The following is a 27,341-nucleotide window of genomic DNA, read 5'->3' as shown; positions in this document are numbered from 1 at the left end:
TTCAGAGTAGCCGGGGACATACCTAGCTAAATTCAGGGGACCGGTTGAAACAGAGTCCCCCACTCCTCCACCATCTTGCCCTTCTCTTTTTCTGAATTCTATTGGATTTACAAGACCCATTTCTACTCTTTACTCTACTTGTTTGAGATGGCCTAGGCCACATTCTATTCTTCTAGTAGTCACCTTGAAGTTTTTAACATAGTATTTTCCTAGCAGAGTCTAAAGTTACTCAGTATTTCTCTTCTAGACATGCCTGCTTTAAGCCCATCAGAGCCCACTTTAACCACCCATTGAACACCCACAAATGCTGCTCAAGCTAATCTTACTATCTTTGTCTTAGAGTTTAGATTTTACCACTTTTAAACAGGTTTTTAAATTTATTTACAATCAGTAGTTAATCAAATATACTTATTATTCTTTAAAGGCCATTGAAATAATTTTTGAGAATCTCTTTTCTGAGACTTTAAAAGAAGTCCCAGTGCCTGCCTGACGCAGAATAGGTGCTCAGTAAATGGAATCCACCCTACCCCACCTTCTAGCCCACACACACAGATGTCTCTTTAACACTAGATGTGACTGTTCAGCAGGCAGAGATTCCCCTGCGTTGGATCCATTTCATGGACAGTTGTCAAAGACTGACCTCTCCTTACGATAACTTTGTGAGAACTGTACTCGACTCTGTAGGAAGCTAAACAGTGCAGGATTAAATGTTCTAATTTCTGAGCTGTGAAGTGTTGAAACTGATCAGGAAATGAGGCAGAATGTCCATCCTTTGGGAGAAGAATCAACCAGTCTATGTTGCTGCCGCTCTTGGCTGCCAATTGGAATGCAGCTGTTAAGGCAGCTGCTTAACTCTTTGCCCAACTTGAAAGGACACTGCCAAGTGGCAAATATTTTTCATAACAGCATTTTACTGTTGCTAAGAACAACAGTGCATTTTATTGTGCTCCAGCAGGGTGCCAAACATGACAAATTTATTACTCAGCAGGCTCACAACCTAGACTGAGCATGAATGCTCATTTCTGTTTTTAATATTGATAGAAAGAGTAAGTAGTCCCCAAAGGAAGTCTCTACACAAAACATCTCTACCGCTTAATTATCTGTTGGAATGATAGCAGATTAACTTGTGAAAATGAAATAGCTCTGAAAGGAAAAATGAAAACCTAGAAATGTCCAAGGAAAAAGGGAAAGGTTAAATATTTTAAATCTCTCTAATATAACCAAGAGTTATTTTACCCCACCTGTCCAGGACAGATGAGGGCAGCAGTAACACAGGAAACACATCATCTTCTGTATCCCCTGCAATTCATAGGTCCCATTCTGGGTCATGCAGTTAATCTATGTTGTTAATTAGAATATTGACACAAAGTACTTAGAAAACAACTGCATTGCATTTGACAGGCTATGAACTGGGTGGAGTAGGGCTGGGGGGTTATGAACTATTTTATTTAATGGTAAAAGTAATAAGCCAAATACAAACATTCAAAATAAATAACAAACAGTTAAATCCTTAAGTATGATTTTCTTCCAAACTCCAAAGTGCATGGATCATGATCATGTTAGGTTGATTTCCATACCTGTACACACCAACTGTTTGTTTCACTTGAAGTGATTCTAGAAGAAAGCCTTAACCAACATTAATAACATTTAGTGTGTAATTCCCACAATGAGAATACATTCTCATTTTAATAAACCACCATCATCAAAGCTGGAGTGGAGATGTTTCTGATGGTGAACTGGGCTGAACAAAGGAATAGTCAATGGAGGTTCTAATTTCTTTTTTCACTACTGTTCACTAAATGGTCATCAAATCATAAATGACAACAGTCTAGTCAGCCTGTTTCCTCAAATTACAAAAGCATACATTTTCACAAAGTTGACATGATTTTTTGAAGAAAGATAGACAAGCTTTGCACTCTTGTTTTTCAGGGATATAGTAAAGTGGTAAATGCCAATCATGGATGAAATTTATAAGATCGCTTCCACAGAAAGGATCCAGCAGTTAGAAAAAGAACTGGCTATGCAACTGACTGAACTAAAGTCTGAGATAGAAGAACAGGAGACTCATCCAGCTTACAGGTAAATAGTAGTAGTGAGAGGGCATGGTCTTCAGGGCTTTTGCCCTTACTTTCACCCCATAATCTCCATCAGCTTCCTCTTCTTTTTATACAGACAACTGGCATTATCTCAAGCTAGACTTTATAGCTGTCTGTGTTACCTGTATTCTAGAATTGCCAAGGCATTTAGAGGCAATGTCTTACCAAAGAAAATAGAAAAGTGCTCTTACATTTCACAAATACCATTGTCTTAAAGTTCCAGAAGCTATTATAGAAATCATACTCATTGAAAAGAGATCTTATTTTACCCAGAAATGTTCTCATTGAATTTGACCTTGTTTTTGACCTCTTTATATATTGTCCTAAGAAAGGCTTCCTGAAGTCTCTTTTATCTTTTAGAATAGAGTGATGGGAAATCTCTGGATCCTTGTATTTCTTTACTCCCCCAAACCACTAAACACCACTAAACACCACACCTAGAAGAATCTACCTATTACATTGACAAATACTGAGCAATTTCTGCATGCCAGGTGTTGTGCTAGGTTCTGGAGTCCAAGGCAAATGTAAAGTGTCCACTTCTAATAATCACTTTAGCATTCTCATGCCCCTCTAGATTGAAAAAAATTATTGAGAACTGTAGGATAATGGTGCCTTGGTCATTTTTCTTTTTCTTTTTTTTTTCTTTTTTGCATTTGTTCATCAATTTGCTCTCATAAGCCCAAGTCTTTGTAGTGGTTAAGTGTCTCATAAATGCTTGCTGAATGAATAAATGAATGAATGTATGTTACATAAACAATACTTGATGAACACATAAGTGAATTTCTTTTTTGTGGGTTGACGTACCCACCACCAATCTCATTCATGGACACTTCGAGATTAACTGAAATGAAAAACATGATTTGAGTAAGAGAAGTTTTGGCAGCTAAGCCGAGGACACTGCCCAATCTTCCAGCATGCCAAAGAAATTTGAAAACAAGAGGGCAGGAAAGGGATGGCTTCCTCTGTTTCCCTGACTGCCTGTTCCCTTTCTTGTTGGTTACTGGTTCTTGACCTCCATGAGGCTGCCACCAGGATTCAGGTACCCAGTACTCACAGAAATTATAGCTTTGATTTAGTAATGCTTTTACTCTTAAGGCCCTTTCAGAGCTTGCCTCATTTTTTTTTTAATCAAAGCCAAGATGTGAGGAGATAAGGGAGACATTATCTCCAACATCAGCTGGGAATTCAACACAAATGGTTCAATGAGTTGCTTTGACTCATGTGGCTGAGGGACCTCCTGACTGCTCTTTTCACAAGACCACTGCGCCCAGTGAGGGAATGGCTGACAAGTGTACAAACTAATAGTCTATTTTCATTTTTCCTTAAAACTTACCCATGGGGACTAATAAGGTCATACAAACATGATTAACCTAAACTCTGCTGCCTATAAACCCTTTCAAATCTCTAGGTGGCTTCTTACATGTGTTTCACAGCTACTTGCTGTGGCTTCCTTGTTACTGTTTGCAAAGTTTCATCTTAAGACAGTGATGTCTACACCAGAGGTGTTATCCCATGGTGTTTCCAAAGCTGCCAAGCCTTGGGGTGGGTCTTACCCCAAATGGGGAGAGCTCCCTTCTTCCTGCTACAGGATTCTATGCCATTCCTGGGTCCCACGGCAGTACTGCTTGTGCCTTCTCATGTCAGAGCCCATTCTGCCAACAACCCCTTTGTGACTAGGCTCAGGTAGTAGAATTTGGTTAAAATAATTTCCAAGGTATTTCATGCTTGATAAATTAGCAAGAACACAAAAATAAAAACATTCTGTTTCATAGTAGTTTCATGTAGGGTTCAAGATAGATGTCTGATAAGCACTTGGTAGAGCTGAGGTTACTGGGGGAAGTATAGGTAAGGGAAAGAAGAATCAGCATTGTGCCTCTTCCTTTATTCTGGAATTGAAACCAGACAGGTAAACCAAGGGTTGTATGAAAGACCATGTTTGGGGTAAAGGAGAGGAAAATTGGCCCAGGGAAAAGGTTAGCAAACATGAGGTATACACAAGATAGATTCAGACTGAGACAGAAGCATGTGGTTTTTACGTGCTCTCAATAATCCAGTATAATATGACATAGTTATGTAGCAATGAGCAGTTGTGAAGAATTACAGATTAATCAGGGCCTGTCTGTAACTTCATTTATGATGGTTTCTATAACTACAGCGTCTATTGCATAAATCTTTCTACAGCTCTGTTCGAATACCAAAGGACATTTCTTACTTCAGAAGAGAAAGGGAACTGGCTCTAAAGAAAACTTTACAGGTTAGTAGGAGAGCATGATTGTAATACACAACTGCATTGTTAATACAGCAAGATGTTGGATTTTGCGAACGTTTTGCAAATAATCAGCTGATGTTATTGACAGTGTTATGAAAACGAAATGCTACTAGATCAGAGCAGGCCACTACTTCTTTGGAGATACCTACTTTTTGTGATGTTTCAAAATTTTACTGTTCTTGATTTGTGATATTAAGATTTGTTATACGGAAGTTGAGGTATAACAGTGTGATGTGTTGTGTAAAAACTATCAGAAATTGTATGTCATTTGCTTTCATAAACAATGATAATCTTACTTCCTTATTTCTTTTTGTGGGCCTGCTCTGTTGCCCGGGTTCAGGTGGCTGAGTCAAAGCCCCTTGTTGTTCAAGCAGATGTCATGCAGAGGGAGCTAGAGAGCTGCCTAAGAAGAGAGTACACTCCGGAAAATTTACCTTTGCTTCTGTTGCAGGTAAGTCCTGTAGCAATCTGAAAAAGAAATCTGGAAATTAATAGAAATGTATGAGGAAAGTTGGCTTTCTGGTATATCCTCTGGCCAGGGTACGCTTTTCTCTACCTGTGTAGTTTGCAGAACTTAATTAGTATAAATTCTGTTCTTTCTTAGAGACCCAAATCATAGTTCAGTTCCGTTTAGTTATAGTCACTCTACAATTGACTATCAGTTACTCTCTATGCTGGTATTATGAGGCAATACAATACTAAGAAAGTCTCAGTCCTAAAGAGCTCTTGGCTTAGCTAAGGAAGATATTTATGGAAATATCTTTTAGAAAATAACTCAAAATGTGGGAGAAAAGTTTTTCCTTTTTTGGAAAGATTGTATTTATTTATTTATTTATTTGAGAGAGAAAGAGACAGAACAAGAAGGAGAATGGAGGGAAGGAGAAGCAGACTCCTCATTGAACAGAGAGTTCATTAAACATGGGGCTTGATCTCAGGACCCCAGGATCATGGCCCAAGCTGAAGGCAGATGCTTACCCGACTGAGCCACCCAGGGGCCCCAGAAAATGTTTTCTGTAAGGATTATTATTGCAGCGTTATAATAAAAGTGAAAAAATCAGAAATGCCTACATATCTAACACTAGGAGAAAGAGTTAAGAAAAACAGTATGATACTTGATAGAATATTGTTCTACCGTTAAACATTTTCGAGCATAAGAAATTATTGTTTTTATGTAACATTAGTGAACAAAAGCTGGCATGTCTGTGTGTGCCATAATAATGGTCACATAATATGTAGAAAACTCACATGATGAGTACATGTATTTTGACATGGATCAAAATGTCAGCAATCACTCTCTTTGGATAGCAGAACAATGACTTCCTCTTTTTACTCTGATATATTTTCTAAATTTCTTATAATAGGCATGTATTGTGATTTTTTAAATTCTTTGCTCTTTTGTGTTATGAGTTATACCCTCATTATGCATACAAATTAGTTCATTAGCAACTAGTTAGCAATGAATGAAGAAATAAATGAATCACAAAGAAATAAAAGATGTTGAGATTCTATTTGCAAGTTCAACTTTTGTCTTTATCTTCATCCAAGATTCACTTTCCCTATCATTCTGGCACTCTTCGTTCTTTTGTGTTTATCTGTGATTCTCAGGGGAGAGAAGGGGAGGGTGGAGATGGTGGACATTTGGCGAAGTCTGGAGACATTTTAGTTTGTCACGGTTTGAGAGTGGATTGTTGCTGGCATAGAGTGGGAAGAGGCCAGGGCTGCCAACATCCAGCTCTGCACAGGACAGTCCCCACCACAGAGAATTGTCCAGTGCCACATGCCAACAATAGTGCTGAGTTTGAGATCTCTATGCAGATTTCTGGAGCCCTTTCTTGGCCTACCATCCCCCTTTCCAGTCCTCTGCCCTGCAAACTCCAGCTGTCTCAGCCTCCTAAGCTTTATTTTCTTATGCTTAACTCAGAGAAACCATCGTGCTCTGCTCAGGATTCCCTTTCTTACTTCCCGGTTCAGAAACTGCCTTCTCCAGGCAGAAAACCAAGGTGGTTGTAGGGCTTCTTTCATTTCTTTCCTTTCTCTGAAGGACCACAGTCCTGCACTGTGTTGTTGTCTTAGGTCAGAAAATAGTTGTCTTGTTTATTTTATCCTATTTTCTAGTTGTTTATGACGGAAGGATGAGTCTGGTCCTACTTATTCCATCATGGCCATTAATATGTTTATTATTGGAAAGAAAACATCTAAAATGGTTGGTTTATTTAACTATTTTTAAATCTGAATAAAATTTCTGGTCTTAAGATTAAAACCTATAACTTATCTATAATGTGCTTTGTATTTTTTAGACTCATAACTTCAGTTTTGAAGAAATTTTGAGCTTAGCCTTAGACAATTATATAGGCTTTTATATCACTGTTAATTGATCACTAATTGATAAATGAAACTACAATCTGTTAAATTGGCAAAAGATCATGTAGGTTTAGAAACACATACTTGCTTTATTTAAAATTTAATGGTATCTTTTTATTTTTTTAAATATTTTTTTAAAAGATTTTATTTATTTATTTGATAGACAGAGATCATAAGTAGGCAGGGAGGCAGGCAGAGAGAGAGAAAGGAGGAAGCAGGCTCCCTTTTAAGCAGAGAGCCCTATGCAGGGCTCAATCCCAGGACCCTGGGATCACGACCTGAGCTGAAGGCAAAGGCTTTAACCCACTAAGCCACCCAGGCACCCTAAAACTTAATGGTATCTTGAGCCAGGTTTCTTAATTTTATGATCTTCATGTAGAGAAATCGATCTTTCTGAAAAAACCAGAGACTGATTTTCCTATTGTTAGTATTCTTAAGTCTTAATTCAGTCTTTCTACTATACTTGTGTTCTAAGTGTTAATTTTTATTGTTTTTTTTTTCTGTTAAAGTATTATACAGAGAGAATTATCCAGTTGGCCCAGAGTAAATATTTGCACATGCTTAGATGGAAGAGGTTTTGCCAGCAGAGTAAGATTATGGAGCAACTTTATCCCCTTTACAAGGTAGGAAGCCTGGGAACAGAACCTTTGGGCTTTTATAATGAAACAAAATGGTCAGCAAGCCTGTCAATATATATTATTAAGTATAGTCATCATACCTGTACATTAGATCTCTGGACTTATTCATCCTTCATAACTGCAAATTTGTATCCTTTTGACCAATAGTTCCTCACCCTGGTAGCCCCTGGTAACCACTGTTTTAATTTCTGCTTCTGTGAGTTTAACATTGTTTTAATTTGTCATATGATCATATAGTATTTGTCTTCCTCTGTCTGGCTTGTTTCTGTCTAGCATAATGTCCTCCAGGTCCATTCTTAATGTCACAAGTATTAGGATTTCCTTCTTTCTTGTAACTGAATAATATTCCATTTTAGATATAGATATATATACATATATATAATATTATATAAATTAATATAAATAATATAAATAAATATATAAAATATATTAAGAAGATGTGATCTGTTATATATATCACATCTTCTTAATCCATTCATCCATAAACAGGCTCTTAGGTTGTTTTCATAGCTTGGCTATTGGGAATAATGTTGCAGTGGATATGGGAATACAGATAATCTCTTTGAGATACTGATTTTGTTTTCTTCAGATATGTACCCAGAACTGGGATTCCTAGACTATATAGTATTCCCATTTCTAATTTTTTGAGGAATCTCCATACCGTTTCTATAATGGCTGTACCAGTTTACATTATTACAACAATGTATCTTGTCTGTTTTTATTAAAGTCATGGCTAGAGATGGGAAAGGAACTAATGGATGCACCTATTTGCTCTTCTGCCTGTGGCAGAATATAATGGCACCTATTTTTTTTTAAGATTTTATTTATTTATTTGACAGAGAGAGATCATAAGTAGACAGAGAGGCGGGTAGAGAGAGAGAGGGAAGCAGGCCCCCTGCTGAGCAGACAGCCCAATGCGGGACTCAATCCCAGGACCCTGAGATCATGACCTGAGCCGCAGGCAGCGGCTTAACCCACTGAGCCACCCAGGCGCCCCGTTTGGCACCTGTTTTTAGGGATGAGATTTGATGGAAACTTTGTATGATAGAAAATGCATTTTTCTTCATGGATTTGGCTTCCTCTGCTAAAAAGCCAAAGAGTGAAGAAGCCACCTTCAGTTACCAAACATCTGAATGCACTGACTCTTTGCTGAAGTCTCTCTCTCCTAAGAATGTGACTGCTGCCATTGTCAGTCAAGTTCAGAATGTGAAAGAACTTTCATAATCCAGGAGCCTCTTATTTGGCCCCCAAACAGCATTAGTCTATGCTTGGAAGCAAATGGAAGCAAATGACACAAGAGAATAAGGCTTGCAAATAACCATGTTCTGTCTCTGCCTTACTCTTATACAGAAACAAGTTGCCTACATTATGCAGGAGTACAATGATGCCGTCCAGAGAGCTGAAAGATTGTCTGTTGCACGGGAAAACTTCCTTATGGGAAAAAGCAATCCTTCTAACTTAGTCACACAGGAAGACCTGACTATTTACACAAAGTGGTTTGTGTGTCACCTACAATCACTCACAACCATTCACCACTACCTACAGGTGTGTGAAACATAGCTATGTGATGCTGTGGTGCCCTCCCAATGATGGTCAGTATTGTTTTCTCACACCTGTCACCTACTTTTGGATTGTCACTGTTTCTGTATTGTACTTACCATACAGATGACAGGAAAATAATGAGCCACTAGTTTTTTTCTTTGAAACCTTTAAAAACTTTTTCTTTTGAAAACTTGCTCTAATGAAACCACCTCATTAATTTAGTTTTCTCAAAGATATCTCTGTTGTATTATTTCATATTCACTCTGCAAGTTCTTGTTTTCATCATCTTGTTCAGAATTTATGATGTCCAATTTATTTATTTATTTATTTATTTAAAGATTTTATTTATTTATTTGACAGACAGAGATCACATGTAGGCAGAGAGGCAGTCAGAGAGAGAGAGAGAGAGAGAGAGAGAGGAGGAAGCAGGCTCTCCACTGAGCAGAGAGCCCGATGCGGGGCTCGATCCCAGGACCCTGAGATCATGGCCCGAGCTGAAGGCAGAGGCTTTAACCCACTGAGCCACCCAGGTGCCCCTATGATGTCCAATTTAGATCCACTTTTTTATTCAGCAATATCTAATGAGGGTCTGACATATGCCAGGCATGTGTCCAGGGCCATAAAGCAAAAATACGGTCTTTTGCTGAAGAGTAACTGGGTCCCGGGCTGGTAGGAAAATGGGCAACCAAATAGTCAACCGAAATATGATGTGGTAAGAAAGAGTACAATACGTATAAGCACAGAGCAAAGAGAGTCACAGAGGAGAGGCCCTAACCTAGGCCAGAGGCATCAGAAATGAGTGATGTGATCCTGTTTTCATTTCAGAAAGATTATTATTTTATTATTGATACTATTGATTATTATTATATATTTTACATATTTATATATTTTATAATATATAATATAACTATATTAATATATTAATATAAATATATAATATATAAATGAATATAAATATAGAGATATATAATATATAAATAATATATAAATATATAAATAATGTAAATATATATTTTATAATAATAATAATCTGATTATTATTATTATTTTGCCACCTAAATCTTTTCCTACTTCTCTACGGCTTATCTCAGTGATACCACCATCCACAAAGTTACCCAAACCAGAAACCTGGCCATCATCCTAGTTTCAGCCCTTCCCCAGCCAGTCACTACAGAGTCTACCTCTGAATTCTCTCTCCCCAGTCACGTGATATAATAACACTCTCCTCATAAGTCTCCATTCCCCACTAAACTATAAACTCTCTGAGATTGGTCCACAGCTTAATTCTTCTTGGTATCCCTAGCACTTCACACAGTGTCTTGTCCATTATGGATGCTTGATAATGTAGACCCAGTTAGAGGTTAAGGTTGCTTAACACTGGTGACTGCAACAAGTCCCTCAGATCCAGATTTAGCACCCCATGGTTGAACAGGTTCCTAAGGCCCAACTATCAGATTACTAAGTCTCCTCTATCAAAGGGCTGCTCCTGAACCTGAGTCTGGAAGCTTCTGTGAGAGTTGAGTTGACATTTGGCCTCTTGGTGGTGCTTTTCTCTAGTCTCTCCAGTATTTGCCCATCTCCAAAGTGCTGAGTGTAGCTGTTAATGAAGATCCAGAGGCTGGTCAGGAGGATGAAAAGGTCTGTGTCGATGACATCAACTCTAACAACCAGGGTTCTGTATCTCCAGGCCCTGTGGATACCAGCATTTCAGGTAAGAAATTAGTCTTCTTTCCCCTAGGGTAATGAGAAGGAAGATTGTCGCTTTGCACATGTGTTATTTTGTCACATGATCTTGCTTGAAATTTTTCTATAACAAGAAGTTATATCTTCTTGATAAACAAGTTTTTAGTATTTTCTGATGAAAAAATATGTACTTTTCTTAGCCATTATTATCTCTATCTTTATAACTGGCAAATAAAGAGAGAAGAAAAGAAGCAATGAAATCAAAGTTGGAGTTCTGGATTCTAGATGTGTTTCTGTCATGGCCTCACTGTGGGCCTGCATATTTAGATCGTTTCATCTCATTGGACTTCAATATATTCATCTCCAAAATAAACATTTCAGATTAAATTATATCTAATACCTCTTTCTGTTTGAATATGATATATTTTTAAAGTAATTTCCTTATCTGAATCAATTTAATGGTCTTCCTGTCCTTATCCTGTGTTAGAGATGACTAAGAAACCTAATTAGGTTTCTACTCTGAGTGACATATTTGCTTGGGATATGTACAGTGACACAGGAGCACCCGAAGAGACAGCCAGCCTGATTGTGGGGAGTCAGAGAAGGCATCTCAAAGGAAGGGAGTCCAACCTGGGTCCTTAGAAATGAACAGAAGTGAGCCAGGCAAAAGGAGATAAATAAAGGCTCTCACCTTCTTCTAATTTGTTGTTTAATTTATAAATCATGCTCTTAGTTTGCCACAAAGGACTATGGGTAGTTCTCCTCCCACTAAGTCATTCCCCAAAGGGTCTGTTGGGTTTCTCCTATGGGCCCTGTGAAGGTGAGTGGTCTTCACTCCCTCCCCCAGAAAGCCAGTATCAAGAGTTTGTCAGATAGGTGTGGCCCAGTGTGGTGCAGTGTCTAAATTATAGCAGAGAAGGTTGGACAAAGCAGAATGACCCTTCCTGTCAGCAGAGGAGAACTTGCCTCCATTTATCTCAAAGGACACTCCATTTTTCTCTCCCCAGCTAGTGTTTATTGCTCTTCATGCTCTTGATTTTGGATTTTTTTAGGGCCAACAAGAACAGAAACTGCTTTTTTCCTGCCCCAACACACAACTGAAAGAGAAGAACTGAAACCTCCGCTGGGGCTCCTGCTCTCCCATTTCAGTATCTCCTATGACGTGGAGGAGCTGAGGGATGCTGCTCAGGAAATGGAGCTTTTTAACTTGGTACTTGATGGACTCTTTCTTAATAAAAGATAGGTGTTCATGAAAGAAAACACTACTATTTGCCACAAAGTTGGATATCTCTCCTGCCACAATTGTTTCTAGAGTGAGAAAATATAATAATAATAATGGGTGAGATTTAGATTGGCACTTGAAGTTCTCCTCTGTTAAGAGTGCTGGGACCCTTGAGTGTACAACCCAGAGGGATTGCAGGATCAACTTTTCTGCAGAATTTAAAGAAAAAAGTAGGTTAGAGTCCATAGTGGATGATATAAATGTAGCCAGTGTTTGGCAGATTTGTGTAATGGAGTTATCTAAAGTCTCCAGCCCTTTGATTCTCACAATGTGTTGTAATAGCTCTCCTTTGGCAAAATGCCTTATATATTCAATAGAGTTTATATTGCATAGTGATTTTTAAAATCGTGCAGTCTGCTCTGCTATAACACTGTTGCACTTCCTTTAAAAAAGCCTCATATTAACGAAAGCCATGTTAGAACTTATTTCAAAGAGAAAAATAGGATTATGTGTACACAGTTTCAAGTTTATAATATAAAGTTTTCAGCTGAAGCATCCACAATACAGATATTTATCTAGCTCTGGGTGTGTAATATTTGCAAGTATATATATTTGCTAGGTAAAAGTAGTAAACTAATTGATCCAAGCAGGCAAAAATCAAATCTGAATGTTTTTGAATGTCCTTTGTATAAGAAGGAGCCACTATCTTCTCTATCACCACTTGCCTTGATATTCAGGTTTTACTTCCATGTGTGCTTTCTCTGCATGATTTTACTAGGATTATTTCTGTATGTAACACAGTCTCTTTACACTTCCTGAAACTGGTGGTATCAGATGTTCTTCAGTTTTTTTGAAGGTGATGATGTTTTAGCTCTTGCCTTTCTTTTCATTATCACCAGCAACACTATCTACAGAAGAGCACTTCTTCTTTTTTTTTTTTAAGATTTTATTTATTTATTTACTTAAGAGAGCAAGCATGTGTGAGCAGGAGGGAGAGGGAGAGAGAATCTGAAACAGACTCTGAGATGAGTGCAGAGCCCAATAGGGGCTCTGTCTCACGACCATGAGATCATGAAACCAAAAGTCAGATGCTCCAGGCACTAGCCACTAGGCATCTCTAGAGCAGGGTGCTTCTATGGGAGTATCCTTACCCTCAGTATTAGCAAGTATTATGATAGATGAAAACTGGAATTGCAATAAGGTGCTGTTTTAAAAGAGTCAAAATAAATACAAATAAATTATAACACAGTAGACTCTGATCAATGATAACAAAACAACATGAGGCTGTTGATCACACTGTCCCCAAAGAATAGATTATTTCCTATATTTCCAAATAATAGATTATTATACAGTGATAGTGTCCAGTTCTGACTTTCTTATAACAGTATTATGTGCAATGCCTGTGTTCACAGAATGATCACATTACAACATTTTTTAAAAGATTTTATTTACTTATTTGACAGACAGAGGTCACAAGTAGGCAGAGAGGCAGGCAGAGAGAGAGGAGGAAGCAGGCTCCCTGCTGAGCAGAGAGCCCGATGCGGGGCTCGATCCCAGGACCCTGGGATCATGACCTGAGCCGAAAGCAGAGGCTTTAACCCACTGAGCCACCCAGGGGCCCCTACAACATTTTTTTCATGTGTAGGAAGAGTTCTTCTATTTGAATACTGTTTATTCTGGTTCTCTAATTCCTTAGAGCAGGATAAGCAAAGTATAGCCTGTAGTTCACTCTCTGCTTCTTATTTTTAAATAAAGTTTTATCAGCATTCATCCATAGCCATTAATTTACATATTACATTTGACTGCTTTCACACCACAACTGCAGAGTTGAGTAGTTCAACAGAGACCTATGTACTGTTTGCAAAGGCTAAAATAGTTACTATCTGGCCCTTTAAGAAGAACTTTGCCACCCTAGCCCTAGATAAGTACTGTCTCCTTGAACTTCCGGCGCTGATGGACGGGATCTGAATTTGCATGGTTCAATATGTTACCCGTGCAGCTACTGAGCACTTAAAATGTGGGTAGTGTAACTGAAGAACTAAATTTTACATTTTATTTAATTTTGATGATTCACATTTAAATGTTAAACAGCCACATGTAGCTAGGGGCAACAGTATTGGATAGCACAGTCCACAAGGTACCAGCATTAAGTGGAAGAATCTTTAGCTCTGTAACTCATTAAACTCAATTCTCTCATTCCAGAAACCTTTGTTAAGGCCCCAGTATGTGCCAGCACTGTGATAGGATCTATGTGTGTGTGCATGTAATAAAATACACATAAGATTGACCATTTTAACCATTCACAAGTGCACAGTTTAGAGGCATTAATTACAAACACATTGTTATGCAAACATCCCCATGTGGTTGGTTCTTGAGATTCATAGTCTGTGCCCTCAGGAAGTTCACCAGGTATTGAAACCATGATGTAGTGTGGCCAGTGCAATGAGGAAGGTACTACCACAGGCTCAGTAAGCCTGGGCTCCCTCTGGAGACGGGAGGAAGAAGTGTTCTACATTTTGGCAGGAGGAATTTATGTCACAGAAAGCACTAATAGCCTCAGTCTGAAAATGAGAGGTGAAGGAATTGACCGAGATACCGTAAAGTGTTTTAATAGGTCCCAGCATCTGGAACCTTCTCTCTAGCAACATCTTGATCAGGTTTCTGGAACGAGAATTTATCTAACCTGTAGATTTTCTAGTTTACCAGGTGGCCAGAAAAAGTGAATGTATTTCTAAAGGTGGACAAATTTACTTCCCATTTAGGGTCCATCTCAAAATATATATAAATAAATAAATAATTTCCAATCTTTGTTTTTTTAAAATGTAACTTTATTTTTTCCAATGTTCCAAGATTCATTGTTTATGCACCACACCCAGTGCTCCATGCAATACGTGCCCTCCTTAATACCCACCACCAGGCTCATCCGACCCCCCAACCTCCCCGCTCCAGAACTCTCGGTTTGTTTCTCAGCATCCACAGCCTCTCATGGTTCATCTCTCCCCCTGATTTCCCCCAACTCTCTTTGGAGCAGATATTCAGAACACGTAGCACATATATACATAATTATGGTAATGAGTTAACTGAATACGCGTGCCTCACGGATACAGATATTCAGCACCTGTTACTGCCACAGTCATGTTTATGAATTAGTTTACCTCCCAAGACTGTCCCAAAGGCAACCAATAGCTGGTGTGGTTTTTTTTTTTTAAGATTTAAGTTATTTATTTGACAGAGACACAGCAAGAGAGGGAGCACAAGCAGGGAGAGTGGGAGAAGGAGAAGCAGGCTTCCCACTGAGCAGGGACCCGATGCGGGGCTTGATCCCAGAACCCCGGGATCATGACCCAAGCTGAAGGCAGATGCTTAACAACTGAGCCACCCGGGCACCCCTCAAGAGCTGGTTTTGAAATTGCCTACAATCTGAGACTTTTTCTGGGTTTCACTTCTCTCTTCTTAATCCTATATAGGTTTCAAAAAAATTCCGAAGCATCTTCATGGAGCAGCAGAGAATGCAAACATTTCCAGATTATGATGCTGAGATAGCTAAAGTGGAGAATTTGGGTTTGTCAGGTCCTAGTATGGCCTTGAAAAAGAGAGCTAACTGGACTTCCTTTATAAAGGTAAGGAGACTTGTGGTGACAGTCACCTGTCAGAAAGTATCCTCCAAGCAGGCCAGGCAACCTGGCAGCACCAGGTCTGTCACATTCCTACTGTCTCCTCTCCTCAATGCCCTAAGCAAACTGTCCCATGGGACAAATGGTAGGTGCTTGGCCCTGTACACCAGGTTCCCCCAGCTTCTTCCTGCTGTGTGTCTATGTTGAAGTTAGCTGTGTTGACCTGCCTTCTCTGGAAAGCCCCCATACTGTCTATTGGGTCCATTCTTCTTGTTAGTGAACTTGGCTGCTTGGCTAGAACCAAGAATAACACTCAAAGGTATAATGGAGTTGTATAAATCCAGCTTTTGAACCAAAAACTATTCACTGAGTATATACTATGTGTCAGGAATGACCCTTGGTTCCGGAGATACACAAACAATACACAAGTAAGCAGATTAAACAAGGTGATTTGGGGTAATGGTAAGCACAGTTGATCCTCATTGTTTGGGGTAGCTATGTTCTGTGAAGTTGCCACAAAGCCTGAATTAACAAAAACTGAACCATTGCTCATAGGGGAAATACAAGGTTAGGTTCATCAACTGATAGATACACAACCTTGCTTTATGTGTATTTCTGTTTAAAGATACTTTAATATATGTTTTTGATTCATTAACATTGATCTTATGGCCAATAGCAATATAACTCATGCTCAAAGCTTATCAAACATAAATATTTCTTCCATAAGACATGTCACAGCCTTCCTGTACTTAGGAACACTAGGCAACCCCTCGGCACTATACTTAGGGGCCACTTTAAACATTGAAATCATCAACAAAAAAACCACAAAAATATAGAAATGTGTCACTAACTAGACCACAAAAAGGACACTTGTTTACAGAATGAGAGCTGGAACAAGAAGTCTGAATGTTGCCGTGTATGACCTCAGCTGGGAATGTGGAGTTGGGTGATTCAAAATTTTCACCATTCTTTGCATGTCCATGAATAACCAGGATAGATCTGCCAAAATTGATTTTGGGGTTACGAATAAATTTTAGTGAGAAAAATTTGCAAATACAAAATCCGTGAATAATGAGGATCAGCTATATTGTGTAGGAAAGAAGTCTTACGTGGTAAAGATGAATGGATGGAAAGGAGAGAAATCAAAGATTACTCCTAAGGAATGGGGCTTAAGCAAATAGGTGATTGGTATAGGGAAAGCCAGACTTTCTGTTCTAAGTTGTTACATTTGCCTTCCAACTATAGATATCAAGGAGGTGGTTGGATATCACATATTGGAGCTTAGAGCTAGATATAAATTTGAAAGTTACAAGTACATTGATGTATTTATAGCTAATGTATAGCTATAAATATAAATATAGTATTACAGTATAGCTATAAATATAAATATAGTATCACAGAACTAATTTTTGAAATATTCCCTGTGAAGGGGTAAGGTAAAATTTTACATGTGGAATCTTTGTGGGAGAACTTCTCTTGCCCTATAGGTCAAGTGTGGTATCCAACACTGATGGATTTAGGGTTCCTCCTGCACATGGAATGTGCTGTGTGATCTCAGATGATCTCATAAGCCAGGCACCAACAGGAACTGCTGCTGCCTTCTCCCTCCATGGATCATAAACCCATGCAGACCTCTTCCAAGTCTTCACATGCTCTAACAAACTTTCTAGCAGAGGCTAGATCCCATTTTAGAAGGTCCTTGAATCTCTTTGCTTGCAACTTTTATTGAGAACCATTCTGTTATGTTGTAACTTTGTGTGAACATGTTTGTCCACTAGATTAAGCCAAAATGTGATCCTTGGCAAAAGAAGATTTTGACTAGACTAAAAGAAAGGAGAAGAATAGATGTATTAATGCAACTCCAAGCAAAGTTTTTGAAGGTAAGAAAATAGCTATGTTCCCTTGTAGATAAAATTCTTGCTGAAATTATTCTCAGAAAATTGAATTTTCCTTCCTGTTTAAGAAATATTAGCCATTGAGTCTCTGTAAAGGCTTTATTTGGAACTTGCTAATCTAATTGCCCAAATTTTATAATACTGTTAATTTTCAGTAGAAAGTAACAATTGTTCCAGCTTTGGCACTAAGTCTCTATGTGGTATCAGTCTAGCCCCACAACCTCCATGAGTTTGTTTCCTCATCTGTGAAACAAAAATACTGGATGAAATTATCTTATTTAATTGTGGCAAAAAGCACATGGGATAAAATTTTCTCATCTTAATCATTTTAAGTGCACAATTCAGTGGCGTTTAGTATTTTCACACTGTCATGAAACAGATGTACTGGAATTTTTTCATCTTGCCAAACTGAAATTCTGTACCTATAAAACAACAGTTCCCAACTTCCTCCTCCCCATAGTCCCTAGAAACCACCATTCTACTTTCTGTTTCTGAATTTTATCACCTTTACACACCTCATATAAGTGGACTCATACAGTATTAGTCTTTTAGTGACTGGCTTATTTCACTTAGGACAATGTCCTCAAGATCCATCCATGTGGTTGCATGTGACCAGATTTCCTCTCCCTTTTTTTTTTCAAAAACATTTTACCAGCTTATTCTCAATAGCCCCAAACTGGAAACACCACAGATGTCTTTCAATGGGTAAATAAATTAATCGTGGTATATCCCATACCATGGAATACCAGTCAGCTGTAAAAAAACAAAAAACAAACAAACAAAAAAAAAACAAAAAAACCCACAACAAACTAGTGATATACCCCAGAACTCGGATGCATCTCCAGAGAACTATAGGAGTGAAAAAAAAGTCAGTCCCATAAAGACTGTATGAGTTCATTTATACAATGCTCTTGAAATGACTAAGAGAAATGAAGACAGATGCGTAGATTGTAGGGGAGACTGGTGAGGAAGGGAAAGGAGAATGGCTCTAAAAGAGCAACACAAGGGATCCTTGTGGTGATGGATCTCTTCTATGAGTTGACTATATCAAACTCAATATCCAAGTTGTGATACTGTGCTATGGTTTTGCAAGATGTTAACATTGGGGGAAATGGAGTGAAGAGTACATGGGACCTCTTTATATTATTTTCTGCCTCTTTTCTTAAATGGTGGTAAAATACATATACCATGAATTTTACTATTTTAACTATTTTTATTTTTTTTTAAAGATTTTATTTATTTATTTGACAGAGAGAGATCACAAGTAGGCAGAGAGGCAGGCAGAGAGAGAGGGGGAAGCAGGCTCCCTGCTGAGCAGAGAGCCCAATGCGGGGCTCAATCCCAGGACCCTGGGATCATGACCTGAGCCAAAGGCAGAGGCTTTAACCCACTGAGCCACCCAGGCGCCCCATATTTTAACTATTTTTAAAGAGTACAGTTCAGTGCCGTTTAGTATATCCATATTGTTGGGTAATCATCACCACCATCCATCACCAGAACTCTACATCCAGCAGACCGAAACTGTTTACCCATTAAACAATAACTCCTCATTCTTCCCTCCCTCTAGTCCCTGATGACTACCAGTCTAATTTCTGTCTCTATGAGTTTGACTGCTCTAGGTACCACCTATTAGTGAAATCAGACAGTATTTGTATTTGTATGACTGACTTCTTTTACTCACCCAGGTTCACCCATCTTGTAGGATATATCAGAATTTCCTTCCTTTTTAAGGCTGAATAATATTCCCTTACGTATATCCATCATGTTTTTTGAAAATCTGTCTGTTGATGGATGTTTGGGTTGCTTCCACCTCATGACTACTGTGAATAATGCTGCTATGGACATGGATATATAAATACTTTTTTGAAATCCTGCTTTCAGTTCTTTTGGGTATAAACCCAGGAACAGAATTGCTGGATCATAAGGTAATTCTGTTTTAATTTTTTTGAGGAACCTCCGTACTATTTTCCACAGCAGGTGCAGCATTTGACAATACTACAAGCTTTGTCTGCTAGGGTTTCAATTTCTCTGAATTCTCAACAGCCCTTGTTATTTTCTTCCTTCCTTCTTTCCTCCCTTCCTTTCTTTCCTTCCTTCCTTCCTTCCTTCTTCCCTCTCTCCCACTCTCTCTCTCTCCCTCTTCTTCCCTACCTTTCTTCCTTCTCTTCCTTCACCTCCTCCTCCTTCTTCTTGTTACTAGCCATCCTAATGGATGAGGCGATAATCTCATTTTGGTTTTGCTTTGCATTTCTCTGATGATTAGTGATTTTGAGAGTCTTGATATGTTTATCAGTCATTTGTATATCATATTTAGAAAAATGTCTGTAGAAGTCCTTTGCCCATTTTTTAATTGAGTTATTTGATTTTAATTGTTGTTGTGCTGTAGGAGTTCTTTATATATTCTGGATATTAACCCCTTATCAGATGTATGATTTACAAATATATTCTCTCTTTCCGTGGGCTGATTTTCACTTTGTTAATTGCGTCCTTTGATGCACAGAAGTTTTAAAGTTTTAGGTAGTCACATTTATCTACTTTTGCCTCTTTTTTTTTTTTTGCCTGTGTTTTGGTGTCATATCCAAGAAATCATTACCAAATTTAATGTTATGAAGATTTTCCCTTGTTTATGTCTAAGAGTTTTATAGTTTTAGGTCTTATGTTAACATCCTTAATTGATTGTGAGTCAATTTTTTTCTTTTATTTTCTTTTTTTAAATTAACATATAATGTATTATTTGTTTCAGGGGTACAGGTCTGTGAACTGTCAGTCTTACACAGTTCACAGCATTCACCATAGCACATACCCTCCCCAATGTCCATCATCCAGCCACCCCATCCCTCCCACCTCCCTCCCTTCCAGCAACCTAGTTTGTTTCCTGAGATTAAGAGTCTCTTATGGTTTGTCTCCCTCTCTGGTTTCATCTTGTTTCATTTTTGCCTCCCTTCCCCTATGATCCTCTGTCTTGTTTCTCAAATTCCTCATATCAGTGAGATCATATGATAATTGTCTTTCTCTGATTGACATATTTCACTAAGGATAATACTCTCTAGTTCATCCACATTGTTGTAAAAGGCAAGATTTTTGGTTTTTTGATGGCTGTGTAGTATTCCATTATATATGTGTGTGTGTATATATATATATACACACACACATATATGTGTGTACATATATATAAAATATCTTCCTTATCCATTCATCTGTTGATGGAGATCTAGACTCTTTCCACAGTTTGGCTATTGTGGACACTACTGCTATAAACATTGGGGTGCAGATGCCCCTTAGGATCACTACATTTGTATATTTAGGGTAAATACCCAATAGTGCAATTGCTGGATCGTAGGGCAGCTCTATCTTCAACTTTTTGAGGAACCTGCTTACTGTCTTCCAGAGTGGCCGCACCAGCTTGCATTCCCACCAACAGTGTAAGAGGGTTCCCCTTTCTCCACATCCTCATCAATACCTATCATTGCCTGACTGGTTAATTTTAGCCATTCTGACTGGTGTGAGGTGGTATCTCACTGTGGTTTTAATTTGTATTTCCCTGATGCTGAGTGATGTTGAGAACTTTTTCATGTGTCTGTTGGCCATTTGAATGTATTTTTTGCAGAAATGTCTGTTCATGTCTTAAGCCTATTTTTTGATTGGATTGTTTGTTCTTTGGGTGTTGAGTTTGATAAGTTCTTTATAGATTTTGGATACAAGCCCTTTATCTGATATGCCATTTGCAAATATCTTCTCCCATTCCCTTGGTTGTCTTTTGGTTTTGTTGACTATTTCCTTTGCTTTACAAAAGATTTTTATCTTGATGAAGTCCCAATAGTTCATTTTTGCCCTTGCTTCCCTTACCTTTGGCGATGTTTCTAGGAAGAAGTTGCTGCGGCTGAGGTCGAGGAAGTTGCTGCCTGTGTTCTCCTCACGGATTTTGGTGGATTCCTCTCTCACATTGAGGTCTTTCATCCATTTTGAGTCACTTTTTGTGTGTGGCTTAAGGAAATGGTCTAGTTTCATTTTGCATGTGGCTGTCCCATTTTCCCAACATCATTTGTTGAAAAGATGGTCTTTCTCCATTGGACATTCTTTCCTGCTTTGTCGAAGCAGGTCCTCCCTTTGTTGAGGGTCCATTTCTGGGCTCTCTATTCTGTTCCATTGATCTCTGTGTCTGTTTTTGTGCCATTACCATACTGTTTTGATGATTACAGCTTTGTAATAGAGCTTGAAGTCTGGAATTCTGATGCCACCAACTTTGGTTTTCTTTTTCAACATTCCTGGGTATTCAGGGTCTTTTCTGGTCCCATATAAATTTTAGGATTATTTGTTCCATTTCTTTGAAAAAAGTTGATGATTTTTTTTTAATTTTTTATTTTTTCAGCGTAACAGTATTCATTATTTTTGCACCACACCCAGTGCTCCATGCAATCTGTGCCCTCTACAATACCCACCAACTGGATCCCCCAACCTCCCACCCCCCGCCCCTTCAAAACCCTCAGATTGTTTTTCAGAGTCCATAGTCTCTCATGGTTCACCTCCCCTTCCAATTTCCCTCAACTCCCTTCTCCTCTCCATCTCCCCTTGTCCTCCATGCTATTTGTTATGCTCCACAAAGTTGATGATATTTTGATAGGGATTGCATTAAATGTGTAGATTGCTCTAGGTGGCATAGACATTTTCACAATATTTGTTCTTCCAATCCATGAGCACAGAATGTTTTCCATTTCTTTGTGTCTTCCTCAATTTCTTTCATGAGTGTTCTATAGTTTTCTGAGTATAGATTCTTTGCCTCTTTGGTTAGATTTATTCCTAGGTATCTTATGGTTTTGGGTGCAATTGTAAATGGGATCAACTCCTTAATTTCTCTTTCTTCTGTCTTGCTGTTGGTGTATAGAAATGCAACTGATTTCTGAGCATTGATTTCATTTTATTTATTTTTTAAAATTAATTATTTTTATTAACATATATTTTTTGCCTCAGGGGTACAGGTCTGTGAATCATCAGGCTTATGCATTTCACAGCATTCACCATATCACATACCCTCCCCAATGTCCATAAGCCAACCACCCTCTCCATACCCCCTCCCCGCAGCAACCCTCAGTTTGTTTTGTGAGATTAAGAGTGTCTAATGGTTTGTCTCCCTCCCGATCCTGTCGTATTTCATTTTTTCCTTCCCTACCCCCCCATATCCCCCACCCTGCCTCTCAAATTCCTCATATCAGGGAGATCATTGTTAATTGTCTTTCTCTGATTGACTTATTTCACTCAGCACAATACCCTCTAGTTCCATCCACATCATTGCAAATGGCAAGATTGCATTTCTTTTGATGACTGTATAGTATTCCAATGTATATATATACACCACATCCTCTTTATCCATTCATCTGTTGATGGACATCTAGGTTCTTTCCATATTGTGGACATTGCTGAGCATTGATTTTTTATTCTGACACTTTACTGAATTCCTGTATGAGTCCTAGCAGTTTTGGAGTGGAGTCTTTTTGGTTTTCCACATAAAGTATCATATCATCTGCAAAGAGTGAGAGTTTGACTTCTTCTTTGCTGATTAGGATGTCTTTTATTTCTTTTTGTTGTCTGATTGCTGAGGCTAGGACCTCTAGTACTATGTTGAATAGCAGTGGTTATGGTAGACACCCCTGCCATGTTCTTGACCTTACAGGAAAAGCTCTCAGTTTTTCCCCATTGAGGATGATATTTGCTGTGGGTTTTCATAGATGGCTTTGATAATATTAAGGTATGTACCCTCTATCCCTACACTGTGAAGAGTTTTGATCAGGAAAGGATGCTGTACTTTGTCAAATGCTTTTTCAGCCTCTATTGAGAGTATCATATGGTTCTTGTTCTTTCTTTTATTAATATATTGTATCACATTGATTGATTTGTGGGTGTTGAACCAACCTTGTAGCCCAGGAATAAATCCCACTTGGTTGTGGTGAATAATCCTTTTTAATGTTGGACCTTATTGGCTAGCATTTTGGTGAGAATTTTTGCATCCATGTTCATCAAGGATATTGGTCTATAATTTTCCTTTTTGATGGGGTCTTTGCTTTGGGGATCAAAGTAATGCTTGCCTCATAAAAATGAGTTTGGAAGTTTTCCTTCCATTTCTATTTTTTGGAACAGTTTCAGGAGAATACATACTAATTCTTCTTTAAGTGTTTGGTAGAATTCCCCTGGGAAGACATCTGGCCCTGGGCTCTTGATTCTTGGGAGATTTTTGATGACTGCTTCAATCTCCTTATTGGTTATGAATCTGTTCAGATTTTCTATTTCTTGCTGGTTCAGTTTTGGTAGTTTATACATCTCTAGGAGCACATCCATTTCTTCCAGATTGTCAAATTTGCTGGTGTATAGTTGCTCATAATATGTTCTTATAATTGTTTGTGTATCTTTGGTGTTGGTTGTGATCTCTCCTTTTTCATTGTTGATTTTATTAATTTGGGTCCTTTCTCTTTTCTTTTTGATAAAGGATTTATCAATCTTATTAATTTATCAATCAAAGATTGATTGATTTATCAAAGATCCAGCTCCTAGTTTTGTTGATCTGTTCTACTGTTCTTTTAGTTTCTATTTCATTGATTTCTGCTCTGATCTTTATTATTTCTCTTCTCCTGCTGAGTTTAGGGCTTCTTTACTGTTCTTTCTTCAGCTCCTTTAGGTGTAGGGTTAGGTTGTGTATTTGAGACCTTTCTTGTTTCTTGATAAAGACTTGTATTGTTATATACTTTCCTCTCAGGACCGCCTTTGCTGCATCCCAAAGATTTTGGGATGTTGTGTTTTCATTTTCATTTGTTTCTATGAATTTTTAAAAATTCTTCTTTAATTTCCTGGTGGACCATTCATTCTTTAGTAAGATGGTCTTTAGCCTCCATGTATTTGAGTTCTTTCCAACTTTCCTGTTGTGGTTGAGTTCTAGTTTCAAAGCACCATGGTCTGAAAATATGTAGGGAATGATCCCTACATATACATCTTTTGGTACCTATTGAGACATGATTTGTGACCCAGGACGTGATCTGTTCTGGAGAATGTTCCATGTGCACTAGAGAAGAATGTGTATTCTGTTGCTTTGGGATGGAATGTTCTGAATATATCTGTGATGTCCATCTGGTCCAGTGTGTCATTCAAGGCCTTTATTTCCTTGTTGATCTTTTGCTTGGATGATCTGTCCATTTCAGTGAGGGGGGGTGTAAAAGTCCCTTACTAGTATTGTATTATTGTCAATGTGTTTCTTTGATTTTTGTTATTAATTGGTTTATATAGCTCCTGTGTTAGGAGCATAGATATTTAAAATTATTAGATCTTCTTGTTGGACAGACACTTTAAGGATGGTATAATGTCCTTCCTCATATCTTACTATATAGTCTTTGGCTTAAAATCTAATTTATCTGATATAAGGATTGCCACCCCAGCTTTCTTTTGATGTCCATTAGCACAGTAAATTGTTTTCCACCCCCTCAATTTAAATCTGGAGATGTCTTTGCGTCTAAAATGAGTTTCCTGCAGATAGCATATCTATGGGTCTTGTTTTTTCACCCATTTTGATACCCTGCGTCTTTTGAGTGGGTCATTTAGCCCATTTACATTCAGGGTAACCATTAAAAAATATGAATTTAGGGCCATTGTATTGCCTCTAACTGTTACTGTATATTGTCTCTGTTTCTTTCTGGTCTGTTACTTTTATTATTATTTTTTTAATTTTCTTTTCATTTATTTATTTGACAGAGAGAGAGATCACAACTAGGCAGAGAGGCAGGCAGAGAGAGAGGAAGGGAAGCAGGCTTCCTGCTGAGCAGAGAGCCTGATATGGGGCTCGATCCCAGGACCCTGAGATCATGACCCAAGCTGAAGGCAGAGGCTTTAACCCACTGAGCCACTAAGGTGCCCCTCTGCTCTGTTACTTTTAGGCTCTCTCTTTGCTTAGAGGACCCCTTTAATATTTCCTGTAGGACTGGTTTGGTGTTTGCAAATTCTTTCAGTTTTTGTTTGTCCTGGAAGCTTTTTATCTCTCCTTCTATTTTCAGTGACAGCCTAGCTAGATATAGTATTCTTGGCAGCATATTTTTTTTTGTTTGTTTGTTTAGTGCTCTGAATATATCATGCCAGTCCTTTCTGGCCTGCCAGGTCTCTGTGACTAGGTCTGCTGCCATTCTAATATTTCTACCATTATAGGTTACAGATCTCTTGTCCTGAGCTGCTTTCAGGATTTTCTCTTTGTCCCTGAGACTTGTAAGTTTTACTATTAGATGGCAGGGTGTGGACCTATTTTTATTGATTTTTGAGGGGCGCTCTCTCTGCCTTCTGGATTTCGATACTTGTTTCCTTCCCCAAACGAGGGAAGTTCTCTGCTATAATTTGCTCCAATATACCTTCTGCACCCCCCTTCTTCTTCTTCTAGGATCCCAATTATTCTAATATTGTTTCATCTTATGGTATCACTTATCTCTCAAATTCTCCCCTGGTGATCCAGTAGTTATTTATCTTTCTTTTCCTCAGCTTCTTTATTCTCCATCATTTGGCCTTCTATATCACTAATTCTCTCTTCTGCCTCATTTATCCTAGCAGTAAGAGCCTCCATTTTTTATTGCACCTCGTTAATAGCTTTTTAAATTCCAACTTGGTTAGATTTTAATCCTTTTATTTCTCCAGAAAGGGATTTTATTTCTCCAGAAAAGGATTCTCTAGTATCTTCTATGCTTTTTTCAAGCCCAGTTAACATCTTTATAATTGTAATTCTGAGCTCTAGTTCTGATATCTTACTGATGTCTGTATTGATTAGGTCCACAGCCATTGCTACTGCCTCATGTTCTTTTTTGGAGAATGAGTTTTTCTGCCTTGTCATTTTGTTCAGAGAAGAAAAGACGAATGAAAAAACAAAATGCTGAAAGGTAACAATGACCCCAGAAAAATATACACTAACCAAATCAGAAGAGACCTAAAACTGAGGAGAAAAGAAAGCAATAAAAAATATGATTAGAGGGGTGCCTGGGTGGCTCAGTGGGTTAAGACCTCTGCCTTCAGCTCAGGTCATGATCTCAGGGTCCTGGGATTGAGCCCTGCATTGGGCTCTCTGCTCAGCAGGGAGCCTGCTTCCCCCTCTCTCTCTGCTTGCCTCTGCCTGCTTGTGATCTCTCTCTCTGTCAAATAAGTAAATAAAATCTTTTAAAAAATATGATTAGACTGATGAATAGAACAGAGCCGCACACTTGATTTTGATTTTGGGTGTATTTTCGTCTGTTAGAAGAAACTGCCTCCCAAATTTTTAAAGAAAGAAAGGAAGAATACACACACACACACACACACACACACACACACACATGATGAAAGGATGTAATATGACTGTAGAGAGGAATATTTAAAAAGATTTTTAAAAAGGAATTGAGGGGCGCCTGGGTGGCTCAGTCATTGAATGTCTGCCTTTGGCCGGGTCATGATCCTGGGGTCCTGGGATCAAGCCCTCCATTGGGCTTGCTGCTCAGTGGGAAGCCTGCTTCTCCCTCTCCTGCTCCCCCTGCTTGTGTTCCTGCTCTCACTCTGTCAAATAAGTAAATAAAAATAAAATCTTAAAAAAATAAAATAAAAAAGGAATTGATAAGAAGTTGGTTGAAAAAAGGAAAAAAAAGAGAGAAGGTGATCAGGTGGGAGACAAGAAAAAGCCGTTTGCTAGATTTAGGGTATATTTTGGTCTGTTAGAAGAAAATGTATCCCAAAATTTTAAAGAAAAACTTATATGCATACAAAAAATAAGTTTAAATACAGTGAAGGGATAGAATATGACTATAAAAATGAAAATTTAAAAAGATTTTTAAAAAGGTATTGATGAGATAAAATAGTTAAAATAGGTTAAAATAGGAAAGAGGAAAATTTTTTAAAAAAAGAAAAATAGAAAAGAAAAAAAATAACGAAAATTTTAAAAAGTTCAACTCTGAAGACTAAAGAACCAGGAAAAAAGCCATGAATTCTGTGTGCTGTATTTCCCTAGCACTGGAGTTCCGCAGTTGTTATTGATCGGTGA

General features: G+C 38.2%; 1 protein-coding gene across 1 annotated transcript; it reads left to right on the top strand.

Annotated features, from left to right (window-relative positions):
* Positions 1-1,948: 1,948 nt before the first annotated feature.
* Positions 1,949-27,341, top strand: LOC111158240 (putative uncharacterized protein C6orf183). Its single transcript, XM_022520159.1, has 10 exons — positions 1,949-2,079; positions 4,278-4,350; positions 4,706-4,816; positions 7,236-7,349; positions 8,715-8,909; positions 10,464-10,617; positions 11,642-11,799; positions 15,279-15,431; positions 17,204-17,305; positions 27,309-27,341. Exons 1-10 carry the CDS (start codon positions 1,949-1,951, stop codon positions 27,339-27,341), a joined length of 1,224 nt encoding a protein of 407 aa, XP_022375867.1.

This window comes from Enhydra lutris, unplaced genomic scaffold (assembly GCF_002288905.1).
Source record: "Enhydra lutris kenyoni isolate GAN:26980312 unplaced genomic scaffold, ASM228890v2 scaffoldscaffold58, whole genome shotgun sequence".
Taxonomy (NCBI): domain Eukaryota; kingdom Metazoa; phylum Chordata; class Mammalia; order Carnivora; family Mustelidae; genus Enhydra; species Enhydra lutris.
Note: the sequence above shows the minus strand (reverse complement) of the source record. Positions and strands in the feature narration are given on the sequence as shown.

Excerpts from the sequence above, each read along its gene's own strand:
- LOC111158240 (XM_022520159.1), top strand. The coding sequence starts at position 1,949 with ATGCCAATCATGGATGAAATTTATAAGATCGCTTCCACAGAAAGGATC. Across the intron at positions 2,080-4,277 it reads GAGACTCATCCAGCTTACAG|CTCTGTTCGAATACCAAAGG; the intron begins GTAAATAGTAGT and ends ATCTTTCTACAG. Across the intron at positions 10,618-11,641 it reads TGTGGATACCAGCATTTCAG|GGCCAACAAGAACAGAAACT; the intron begins GTAAGAAATTAG and ends GGATTTTTTTAG.